This window comes from Dicentrarchus labrax, unplaced genomic scaffold (genome assembly GCF_905237075.1).
Source record: "Dicentrarchus labrax unplaced genomic scaffold, dlabrax2021, whole genome shotgun sequence".
In the NCBI taxonomy this organism is placed as follows: domain Eukaryota; kingdom Metazoa; phylum Chordata; class Actinopteri; family Moronidae; genus Dicentrarchus; species Dicentrarchus labrax.
The window spans coordinates 15,674,913-15,687,173 of record NW_026136713.1 but is presented as its reverse complement, the minus strand read 5'-3'; the positions used below and the strand labels follow the sequence as shown (position 1 = coordinate 15,687,173).

At 41.6% G+C, this 12,261-nt stretch overlaps 2 protein-coding genes across 2 annotated transcripts; one reads left to right on the top strand and one right to left on the bottom strand.

Moving 5' to 3' along the window:
- Window positions 1–565: 565 nt before the first annotated feature.
- Window positions 566–3,313, top strand: insb (preproinsulin b). Its single transcript, XM_051420319.1, has 3 exons — window positions 566–652; window positions 2,030–2,230; window positions 2,923–3,313. The coding sequence occupies exons 2-3, from the start codon at window positions 2,041–2,043 to the stop codon at window positions 3,066–3,068; spliced, it is 336 nt and encodes a 111-aa protein (XP_051276279.1). The 5' UTR covers window positions 566–652; window positions 2,030–2,040; the 3' UTR covers window positions 3,069–3,313.
- Window positions 3,314–3,416: 103 nt separating this feature from the next.
- Window positions 3,417–12,140, bottom strand: hmmr (hyaluronan-mediated motility receptor (RHAMM)). The gene is made up of 20 exons (XM_051420644.1): window positions 11,988–12,140; window positions 11,604–11,702; window positions 11,418–11,494; window positions 11,221–11,298; window positions 10,860–11,048; window positions 10,614–10,700; window positions 10,351–10,462; window positions 10,184–10,249; window positions 9,874–9,947; window positions 9,702–9,772; window positions 9,257–9,624; window positions 8,985–9,133; window positions 8,654–8,889; window positions 7,643–7,759; window positions 7,325–7,525; window positions 6,511–7,236; window positions 6,343–6,415; window positions 4,322–4,498; window positions 4,050–4,209; window positions 3,417–3,945 (listed from the first exon to the last, which is right to left on the bottom strand). Exons 1-20 carry the CDS (start codon window positions 12,031–12,033, stop codon window positions 3,929–3,931), a joined length of 3,123 nt encoding a protein of 1,040 aa, XP_051276604.1. The 5' UTR covers window positions 12,034–12,140; the 3' UTR covers window positions 3,417–3,928.
- Between the last annotated feature and the right edge of the window lie 121 nt (window positions 12,141–12,261).

The following is a 12,261-nucleotide window of genomic DNA, read 5'->3' as shown; positions in this document are numbered from 1 at the left end:
CTTAACCTTAATCCTATATACTGGGGTACCCACAGGCCTCAGTAGTATACATTTTGTCATATTTCACATTCTATCATATCTATCATTTTATTGTTTTTTCATGACTTTGTTAATATTTTATTTCTAATGACTACTGTTTTAATAGTGCTTTTTAAAAATACTAAAGCATTGGTGTCCTGAGTGACCCCAGTCAAAAGCATTCTGCCTATACAGTTTTAAACACACCACTAGTGGTCACTAACCAACCTGGAAGTCCTCTAATCTACACTCTGATCAGAACATGGCATATGGTGTTTGTCAGTCAGTGTGTGAACTGTGCCAGTTAGGTCATCACACAGCAGGGGGTTAAATTAGGTATCTCTCTAGGTGACTGCCCTTCTCAATTCTGTCTCGAAACTGCTGTTGGTCCACACTCCAGTTAAATGACTTAGTGCCACTCAAGAACAGATCAACATGGTTACAGGTAAGGGTGTTAATGAGAGGACCTTAGAGTTTTCCGCTGAGCCTGACAAAGGACAGGTGGAGGTGGGGAGTTATAAAGGGGCAAGGTAGCCAAGTGGAGATGTTCTCTGTACCTGTATAGTCCTAAAGGCCTGGGCCCTTTTCATCTATAACTACCAACTGCTCTGCTGCACTGAGGCCTCAAACACAGGTAAGCAAGTTTCTCTGTATTCCCTCAAGATTTCAACTTTTAAAATTTATGTGTATAATAACCAGGGATGAAAGTAAAGAGTAGCACGGGCAAGATCTATAATTCAACCAATCTGCTGTGCCAAGCAGCCTGGCATACAGCCAAGAGGGATAGAGGAGTGGCGGGCCAGATAGAGTGCTCTGCCAATGTTGTAATGCCTGGCACAGGTGCATTGTTAAAGACACTGTTAAAATGATTCATTTTCAATCCAATAATCTGCAGTACACTATAAGATGTCTACAAAAGGTCTATATAGTTTCTAAATGACTGCTAAATATGTTTTTCACCTTGAAAATGGAGCTGAACTTCCAACCCAGGAGAATATCCATCACAAATGGGATTTGACTAATAACACTAATAACAATTCGGTAATCTCAGACAGATCATAGCCACTCTTGAGCACTACAGCTGCTAAGCTGGACAGCAAGGTGGGGGCTGACCTTGAGGACACACTGACAGTGTCCACAATGATGATTTTGGGACATAGGCATTCTTTCTAGCTTGTAATAGATGGTGCTTTAATAAAATAAGGCTCACCTAGGGATAAAAGGAAAGCAAAAGGAATCAAAATAAAATCAATTTTCAATTTACTTCAATAGGACCTGTGTAGAAATAACATTAAAAATAACCTTGGATGGCTGATCCCTGAGATGCTGTTTATAAATTTGAACTATGAAATGTCCAACATGAAAAAGATAACATTCAGTTTTGGGTCGATTTTAAGCATTATTACCACATCTCGCCAGTAAAGACCAGCTTGAAGACCACATCAAAATGTAAATTTCTGCACTCATCACTTTTTTAAATCTTTGATTGTGCTTGCTTATGCTCACACTGATTTGGAAGATTTTGAGATTTGAGTCAAATATCATCCAATGACTTTTCTGCAGACCCTGCTTCACCACTGCTTTTCATCCCGGCATTGGATTTCCAATGAAAAAAAAAAAAAGAACTGTTCAGTTTTCTGCTCACTTCAAAGCCCTTGTTTTGAGTTGGGGTATTGCTGCGTGCCTTCAGTGTTGTCTCTGAGCTAATATACTCCCAAGGCCTGAAGCCATCCGGTAGAATTTCACAGGAACATCAGAAAATATCTATATCGAAAGCTATTAAAAGAAAGTGGTCTCGTAATGCCTGAGTGTTATCAAGAAAGGTCTGATCAAATTTGATCAAATCACTTCATCCTTTAGCTTTCAACCATCTGGCCTTGAGGTATTAAACTCTGATGGGTGGATTCAGTTTTTGCTCTTTATCTTTGAAACATAGCGTAATAAAAAAAAAGAAAGATCAGATGTGTACTATTTTGTGTGTGTGAGATTTTCTTTTTGTGCTCTTTCCAAGCTCTCCCTCCTATGGCCAGGATACCATGGGCGGTGTCCATGCTGTTACTGCTGGTGCTTTACTCTCCAGGGGCATCCTCGGTCCCCGCCCAGCACTTGTGTGGCTCTCACCTGGTTGACGCCCTCTACTTCGTATGCGGAGAACGGGGCTTCTTCTACAGTCCAAACCGACCCCACAAGCGGGACCTGGAACATCTGCTCGGTAAGGCCACTGTGGGAACAGTTATGACTTCTTCTGTTTAACTTGTGTAAAAACAAAAATTCTAATTGTCCTCTTGATAGTGGGAGTTCAGAAAGGAACAGTATGACATTGCCCAGAGACCCCAGGCTGGCTTTGTGTTTCTGTAGTCTCTGCCTGCCATGTTCAAAGTTCAGACTGAGTCTAATGAGAATGCCAATTTGGATCCTAGCTGGAGGAAAAATGTTTTGAGACAACACGCTGGAAACTTCCCTGAACTAAATCTATGTATCTGTCCAAACCATCATTAGTGTGCAAAGCCGGTCTCCGGCCTCTTTTGAATTCAGTGGTGTGGCCAGGCTTTTGTTTCTTATTGTTGCTTTCAACATTTATGATGTGGCATATCCAATAATCACAAATCTTGTGAAATCCCCAAATTCCTCGTTATTCTCACATTATTTGAATCACCCGCCTCACATTGATGTTTTGATGTTAACTTGTATAAGCTATTATATGCCTCTGTTGGAGCTCCGTCATATCTCCTCTTGAAGTAAAGACTAACAAGACTAAATGGATTGGGGAGATCAGATTACCTAGCCATTAAGTCTCCATTAAAGTGTAAACGGTAAGTCTAAATGGTAGTTTGAAGAACTGGAGGTTTGCACAGCAGCAGCCGGACTTAACACAGGGCTATGGAAACTTTCTCCACTTCAAAGGGTTCCTGTCCAAAAGAGCCAGACAGGAGCAACGGCTGTGGAAGGCTCTGTCTGGCCACAAGGAGCCCAAGGTGAAGAGAGGCATTGTGGAACAGTGCTGCCACAAGCCATGCAGCATTTACCACCTGGAGGGCTACTGCGAATGACTCGTCACTCCACGACTAGCACCACTCATAGCTTGTAAAAAGTCAATTTCTGGCCCAATACTTGCTGGCTATGTCTTATCAACCGAAGGAAATAAAGCTTCATGACCCATAACCCAGGGCCCCTCTCTGCAAAGATGTGAATTTGTGTTCTTTGTAGCTGGTATATAGTGTGGGTGGGTTATAATAGCTTTTTGCTGCGCTCCGACATGTGGCTGCAGTCCTTGAGTGCTCTCTACTGGATGAGGATGGACATGGCCAAGAAGATCCAAGCAAAAAAAAAAAAAAAAGGCTTTGTACATAACCTTTTTTACACTTGGGTCAGTAAGAGTCAATAAATAATAGTAACACTTGTTTAAGAGTATTAAAATCTGTCTTTATTTACAAAGAAGAAATATTCATACAGAGCTAAGCTAAGGAAGTTACACAGATAGAATTCTAAAAACACATTTAACAATAAAAAGTATCTCACATTTTTATGGCTACGGTTTTATTCTCTGCATTGCGTGTACCGTCTATTTCCTCATTATTTTCACTCACTGGTCCTGTACACACACACACACACACACACACACACACATACACACAATCTGCTCCTAACATTTCTTTTTAAAATCAAAACAAACATAAAACCTCATTCTGTACGTAACAATTGGACACAAAAGGCTGTAAAACAGGATGTGGGAATATAGTTTACACTTTTAAGAAGCATGAATTACTGATAATAATGACACAGAATAATGCACAAATACAGATTAAAAAGCATCCAAGTAAGAGGTTGGTAAGTATTCCAAAGACCAAACCATAGAAATTAAATTAGGCTGCCAATTAGTTGTCGGTTGTTGCCTGGTAGAAGAGCTCCATTATGAATAATGAGTTCCTGACAAAACAAACAAAGAATTAGGTTTCCACATATACAGTTTCATCAGGTAAAATATATACAGTAGGTTCAGGGTGTTGCAGTGAGGTCAGGTTAGTGCTCACCTTTAAGAGTTTCAGTTGTTTCAGTTTGCCTGTTCTCTTTGTCGTGTTGGAAAGCTTTGCTGGGATCGAACTTGCGGCGAGGAGTACCAGGGAGCTTTGACTTCAGCTGCTCCAGATCACTCTTCTGCCGGTTCACCTGGGACCGAAGCTTAGACATCTCCTACACACACAGCCAGGGCCAGGGGGATTAAGGACAGGCATTTGAACTCGAGACAAAACGTGCGTCTATGTGTGTGGTTTGGGAAGCAGACAGTGCTGCTCTCATGTATCACCTGTTTTAGGAAGATGTTCTCATCTTTCAGTTTCATCACATGTTTGATCTTCTGCTTCTGATTCTGGTGGCCCAGCAGACGAGCGTAAGCATCAGACAACTTGTTTAATTCCTCCTGGTTTGCTCCGTTTTCATTGAGTAGTGCATTTCGCTCAGCTGCAAATGCATTGAGCTGTTCCTGTGGGCACACACCAAGATAAACATTGAGAGCTAAACTCTTTAACTAAAAACGGCATGAATTGATTTTTTCTGGCCACTAGGTGGCAAGCCGGGTCTCGAAACAAGGTTGACGAGAGTTGATTAAATCAAAACAGTGAGCTGCAGCCTGTAAAACCAAAACAATGAGCTCAGAGACACTAACATTTTTTTTTTACAAGTAGACATAGACTGATTATCAGCCTGGCCAATTATCTGAGCCGTAGTTTTTATTGTTTTTCCAATTGCCAATAAAATAATAATTTAAAAATGAAAATCAGAGCCAAAGTAGCACGCTGTTATGCAGCCACCTCTCTCGGTCTGTTGTCACCACTGTGTAGTCTCGCTCATTGTCCCGCCCACAACACTATCTGATTGGTTGCATGGAATGAGTAATAGTTCTTTAAAGATAATGTTCAAAAGTTCTCTGATGCAGCATTTAGTTATACATATAAGTACAAAAGTATTAGCATTAAAATATACTTACAGTAATTACTTAATATACTGCTGGGTAGCTTAATCTATAAGAATGCATTTATATTTTCTATTAATAAGATGAATGCTAAGTAACGAGTAACCAGTAGGTTATAAAATAAATATAGTAGAGAAAAAAGTACAATATTTGCCTCCAAAATGTAGTGGATGTATAAAGTAGCATAAAATGGAAATACTAATACTAATCAATACAGTACAGTACAGTACAGTACAGTACAGGTACCTAAAAATTGTACTTAGGTACAGTACTTGAGTAAATGTACAATCCAGCACTGGTTATTAGGAGTGGGTAAAAATATCGATTCATCAATGCATTGCAATATATTTTTTCCCAATTCAATATCGATTCATTAAATCCTCTGAATCGATTCAAGCCCCTGGCCAGTGGGGGCGTGGTGAGCAACACCTTTGTGTGATTTGCATTGTACGGATGGAGGCCGCACTCGACCACACAACAACAACAACATGGCAACTGAAGCAGGTAGCAGCAGTGTTAACCCAGCACCTTCAACTTTAAAAGCAGACGTTTGGAGTCATTTTGGATTCCAGTGTAAACCCAGAACACAGGAAATAGACCAAAGTAAGGTAATGTGTAAACTATACCAGGCAGTACTAAAATACTGCAATAACACAACAAATTTGTGCAACCACTTGAGCCGACACCATGCAGATGCTCTGCAGCAACCCGCGGCTAAACCTGTGGATTTAAAACAGACTCTCTCGAAAGACCCTTCCTTTGCAAACTGCCGCCAAACTCTGCCCTCACACAAAAGATAACGAAGTCTGTGGCCGTCTTCATATGTAAGGACCTCCGACCGTACAGTGTCGTGGGAAAACGGGGGTCTTAAGAGGATGGTATACACACTCGAACAACGATACGCCATACCAACATGCAAACACATGACGGAAGTTGCCGTCCCGAAGCTGTACACAGAGGTAAAGACAGCGGTTTTGTCATTGAAGTCAGCACTGAATCGATATCGAAGCATTTAAATCAATATCGAATCGAATCGTGACCTAAAGAATCAAAATCGAATCGAATCGTGAGGTTCTTAACAATACTCAGCCCTACAGGTTATTCTAAAATTTTTTGACATTAAGATTTTTATTTTATACTGTAATGTGTATCAGTTCCAAATATTGATTTCCGGATTCCTTAATCAGTATCTGTATTGCCCCTGAAAAAGCTATCTTGGTCACAAAGCTGATCGGAACTGCAGAGTTGGGTGATAATTATCTGTGGTTTCGTCACTACAAGCTGATTAAAACTGATTAGAGGAGCTTTAATGAAAGATGATCTGGGTTATTTTAATTGATGTGGAAATGACTGACCTGGAAGGGTCTGACTTTCGCAAACAGCTCCTCATATTGGTTCCTCCAGTGTTCTGTCTCTGAACTTTGAGAGCTTGGAAGAAAGGAATGAAGAGTTCAAATGCGCTATAAAAATAAACAAACAAACACCTGATTACACATACACAAATAAAATACAATCTTCCTCACCTTTTCTCCTGTGCTTCAGTTATTTGTCTTTGGAGTTCTTGTCGTTGCTCCTCCATCTCCCACTGCAGTGTAACCTTTTCCTGAGTCAGTACTTCTACCTGCTCCTGCAGAGCCCGTCTGTCTTGTCTTTGTTCTTCCAACTCGCACTGCACAGCCCGTGTTTTCTCTTCCATAAGGTCTAATTGGGCCTGGAAGCTCGAGCGCCCTTGTTCAACCTCATCCAGGCGAGACTGAAGCCGATTTTTGTCCTGCTCTGCCTTGTTTAGCTGATTTTCAAGAGCAAGCCTGGACTGGTCTTTGAGTTCTACTTGAGACAGAAGACTTTTGCTTTCCTCCTCTACTCTCTCAAGCTCAGTCTGAAGTCTGAGCACCTCTGACTTGACCTGCTGGTGGTCCTTCCTTTCAACCACCAATGCTCCCCTCTCCTCCTGAAGGGCTGTCTGAATTTTACCCTTCTCTTCTCTTTCTCGCTGGAGCTGTTCCATTATTTCCTCTTTTTCCTGGCTGACCTCCTCTAGGAGTTTCCAAGCCTTTTCTTTCTCATTTTGGAGCTGAGTTACACTCTGACCTCTCTGTTCCTCTACTTGCCCCAGCGCCTCTTCCCTTCCTTTTGTCTGCAGCTGTAGCTCCTGCTGTAGCTGACTGATCAGGCTGGCATGGCTGGCCTCCATGGCCGTCATCTCCTCATCTTTTTGTGCAAGGCGAGTCTGCACCTCCAGCAATATTCTATCAAGTCAAGGAAAAAAAGATAAGTAAAAAAGGTAGAAATATGATGGTTACTTCAACACAGACTTAAAGTGAATTTGCAGGATACCTTGAATTCTCCTCCTTGGCTTTTGCTTCAGCTAGCTGTCTCTGCTGGTGCTCCGCTAACCCTTCCGTCACTCTTTTGATTTCCTCCTCTTTCTGTTCAACCACTTTGTCCATCTCCTCCTTCATCTGCTGGGTCACTGTCTCCACCTCCGCTTCTAGTGTTTTCTGTCTACCTTCTGCTTCCTTCAGAGCCTCTTTGGTGCTGAAAAGTAAGACAAGCCGTCTGTGAACCTTACAAACTGACAGAATTTTAAGCTAAACGCCAACACAAATCAAACTGACACTCCAAAAATACCTCGAGCAACAGTCGAGTGCTCACCTTTCCAGCTCTGTAACAATGTCTGCCATCTTGCTCAGTGAGTTTGTTTGTGCCTCTTGGAGTTCTCGAATGGCTGCAAAATGCTCCTCTTTGAAAGCTGCCACATCATTGCTCTTACTAAAAATCACAAGCACACAGTTTTGAAGTGCTAAAAGTAGGTATCTTGTCTTTAATACCCCAAAAGACAGAATTCAAATGATACAAGCATACTTTTTTGGGCTTTTATACATTTTACAGACTTCTTTTGCAATCAGAGCCCACACAATTAGCTGTTTAATAAAATAGGCGATTAAGAGGTAATTTATGAAACAATATTGGTGATGAATAAAACATTTCAAATCAAATAATTTAAATCAAATCATAATTTTACAAGTAAAAATGTTTTGCTCTGCTCTTTGTTCTGTACAATTGGTTGGACAAAACAAGACCTCTGAAGGATTCATTTTGGGCTCTGAGAAATTATGACTTTACGGCATCTCATAGACTAAAGTAATAATAGATAAATAAATAAGCCAGAAAATAACTGACAGATTCACTGGTAATAAAAATATTTTTTGTTTCAGCCATAGCACATCAAAGGTCTGTCATCTTGAGCCTGAAATTTGGCACGGGATGTTTTTTTGAATATCATGCCTACTATTTTTTTCTCGTCCACTATTACCTTCTCAACTGTCAAAAATAACAAACAAACACATGTTCGCCTTAGATTCCAAAGATGACGTGGTGAGGTGACTTGCAAACGTGAAATTGGTCATAAACTAAAATAGACAGTGACCCACTGTCTGTGTCGAACCTGTGATGGACTGGCAACCTGTCAATTATTTTTCTTTACTTTATGCTCAGTGTTTTTTTGGGACATGCTCCCAGCTGCCTCTGACTCTAAATAGCAACACACGGGCAGAGGCATCAAATCAAAGAAGAGAAAAAAAAGTGTAGTGATGATATGAGTGTGACTTTCAAACTTTATCTTTATACTTTTTCGGCCAACATGTTTGGGTTTTGGTTGCTTACCTCTCCAGCAGTGCCCTGGTATCACTCAGCTGTCTCTCCAGCTTGCTCTTTTCCTCCTGCAGCCTCTGGACGGCCTCCTGACTGCTCTCCACCACCTCCTGCTTCCTCTGCTCCTGATCCTCCAAGAGAGCGAGCTCTCCCAGCACCTCCTCCATCTCCTCCTTTAGCTGTCTCAACCGCTCCTCAGACTCCTCTCTCTCCTGCTCCACCAGCACAGTCAGGGAGTCCACAAGTGCCTGTAGTAAAGAGGAAAGAGTCAGTTATAGCTTTAGGGGGTTTTACACTGAATCTAAAAAGAACGTCCCATGTAGGACAAAAACGTCTGTGTAACCTTTTCTTTTGCCAGTTCTTCAGTAAGAGTAGCATGTTCTTGCTCAAGCTGAATCTGTCTCCTTTTCTCATCTCTTTTAGCCTCCTTTAGCAAAGCAATCTCTGTTTTCAACTCCTCCACTCTCCTGAAGCCCTGCTCCTGGGCCTTACCTAAAAAAAAAAAAAAACAGATACACACACAACACATGCATCATATAATCATACTCAATATATAACCGTCAATTTAGCTTTGCAATCTAAATTAACATTGTTAAAGAATATTGGTGAACATACTCCTCTCTTCCTCAGAGAACAGATATCTCTGTTCAAGGTGTGCCACTCTCTCATCCAGCTCCTTCTCCGTCCTTCTGAGCACCTCCCTCAGTCTAGCAAGCTCAGCCTCCTGCTGTCGAACTGTTGCTTGGGAGTCCTGAATTTCTTGGTTGGCCGACTTAATTTGCTCCTCCATGTCACTCACTGACTTTTGTGAAGACTTAAGCTCCAGCATTTGGTTGTCCAATAGCTTCTCCACCGCTATTAAAGCATCCTTTGAGGCCTGCAGCTCTTGCTGAAACTTCTGTGCCTCCTCCTCTTTTTGTCTCAGCATGCCTTGGGTGCTTTCTAGCTCAGTAGACTGCTGCAGTAGTTCAGTCTCTAGTTGCCTGTGGAAAAAAGACAAATTAATGTGATGGTCTACAGATGAGCTCTAACTTGCTCGATCTAATAGGCATTTCCTTACTTTACTTTCTCCACCTGAGAACCAGCAACAGCGTTCTCCTGTGTCTTCTCTCTGAGCTTTAAGCGGAGATCCTACGAACAGGTCAAGAAAGTATTTCACAAAATATAATTTTTACAAATGGAAGACAGATGTCCACTTTTGTAAGATTTGCTTTTATAGGCCTAGTTTATACCTGGATCTGGTCATTGGCTGTATCCAGGTATCCCTGCAAGACTTTGTTCTCCTCCCTCAGCTCCCGTATCACAGCTGGTAAATAACAACAATTATGGGTGGGAGCAAACTCGTAAACACAGGCAGAAACACCTTTGCCTATAATCTGTTTATTTGTACATCAAGGGCAATAATACAGACATACATGCATCTCAATGTGCATAAAACAGGCTGAGAAACCCAGGAAACAAGCCCAGAGATGATACTTTTTGGCATTTATGGGTACAACTAAATGTGTGTCAAGGAAACAGCAAGCCATACACAGTACTCACCATGCAATCTAGCGTTCTCATTCTCCAGATCTTCGTTCTGGGTTTTGGTCACTTTATGAAGGTCCTCTGTAAAAGTCAAAGTACAGTCCTGGTTACTTTATTGTTGCTGGTTATCCACTTTTATTTCTCTAAACCTTTAAGCACATTCAGGTTCTGTTCAATCTTACCCAAGTCTTTATTCCTGTCCTTTAGAGCCGTGGCAGTAGCCCTGGCAGCTTGGAGGTCAGTTTCTAACAACTTCAGTTGGCCTTCAGTGTTAATCTGCAGGACACTTAACTCCTGGACACACACACACACACACACACACACTATACATAAGCATCAGCGTCTACTGCAAACGTGCTCATGTGCTAATTAACTCTGACTTAACGTTTAGCTGGGATTAAACTAATGAAGGATTTTACTAGATAATGAAAAGAAGAAGTCCCACCTTGTTTTTAGCATCCAGAGTGTTCCTGGCCTCCATCAACTCCATTGTAAGAGAATTGATTCTCTTTTTTGTAGTATCAGCGGAAACCTAAAAAACAAAAACACATACTCAGTCACACTTTTCACGCAGCACAGCTAAGAAATAAAAGAAGGTTTTAGCACCTAACACACATCTCATCCAGGCATAATCAAGATGGGATTTCTAAATACACTAAAGCCTAAATCTAAACTTCAATACCAAGCACACCTTGTTTTTTAGGAACTCATTGATTTTCTTGAGCTCAGCCCGCTGTCTTTCAAGGGTGGTAACATTGGCAGCAAGGCCCGTCTTCTCCCTGACTGCAGCCAGCAGCTTGGCCTCCACCTTCTTCATCTCCTCTTCCAGAGCCAGCAATCGACGGTCCTGCTCCCCCCGCTGCTGGACTAGGGACCTTATCTGGGAACAAACAAAGTTAAAAGTTATGACTTCGACATCTGCAGTACAAACTACAATGACAATGTGAACGTCTGTCAATTTACCAGTTACTAAGTTATAAATAAACACACAGGAAACAGTAGATTTTCTGTAGTAAACCTATAGCACAAAATGTTTCTTGGATGAAGCGTACCTCTTTCTCCAAGAGTTTCTGCTGCTTCCTTTCCATGGTCATGTAATTCTTCTCTTTCTTGACACTTGAGCCTTCCATCTATGTTTTCACAAGAAATAAAGGAGGGTTAGATGTATGTCAGGAGCAGCTGCAGGACAAGCAGATCTGTTAGTGAGGAGCCATCTCAGTATTACATGGTGAAATAAAAGACAACTTACAAGACCATCCACCGACAGAGTCCTACGGACAGGTGACATTAGGGCGCTTCTGGAGGGCGATGGTGGTGGTAGAGCGGCTGGAGACACACACGATGAAAAGAAATGACACAAAACGTCATGTTTCAGTTAAAGTTATACACTAGTTTAATTTTCCATCGTTACACTGTGCTTCTCATATTTACCCACCAGCCTTAACAAGTCTGAAGCGATCAGATTTGTCGAAGGAAGCAGCTCCCTTCAGGTCCCCGGGTTTAATCTCGTAGGACCCCGGTGCTGGGGCGCAACCTACGGCCAATAGCACAATGTTAGCCAAGTTACTGAAGCTCCTTCTTAGTTACTTTAACGTTAAATATCTACCTAACCTTAGCTAGCTCGCTTCGTTTTAACTCGATTCTATTATCTTCAATCAAACAGGCTACCGCACAGATAACGCGTAACATCTACAAACTAACTTAGTTAACGTTAGAAATGACCTGCGGATGTCAGCTAACGTTTGCTTACGTTACTTACCGTTGTATAACTTATAAGCTAACCGCTACACTAGCTGCTAGCTTTTTGAACGTTACTTACCCACGTTCTCGTTGAACCTTTTCAAAGGGGCTCTTGAGAAAGACATTTTTTTTTTTTTTTTTTAGTCCAGCGTTTGCAACTAATACTGAATTTCCAAGAGGCTCGATAAGGCTGCAGCGCAGCTCCCGATGACACACAACAACAAACGCTTCACCGCTGAAATTTAAAAAAAAAAACGTCAGACGTACGTTGACGCACGTATGGCCAATAGGCGTCCAGTCCTGGGTGACGTCATCCATCCAGCCTCGTCATCCTCTCGTATTTTCTCGTGAAT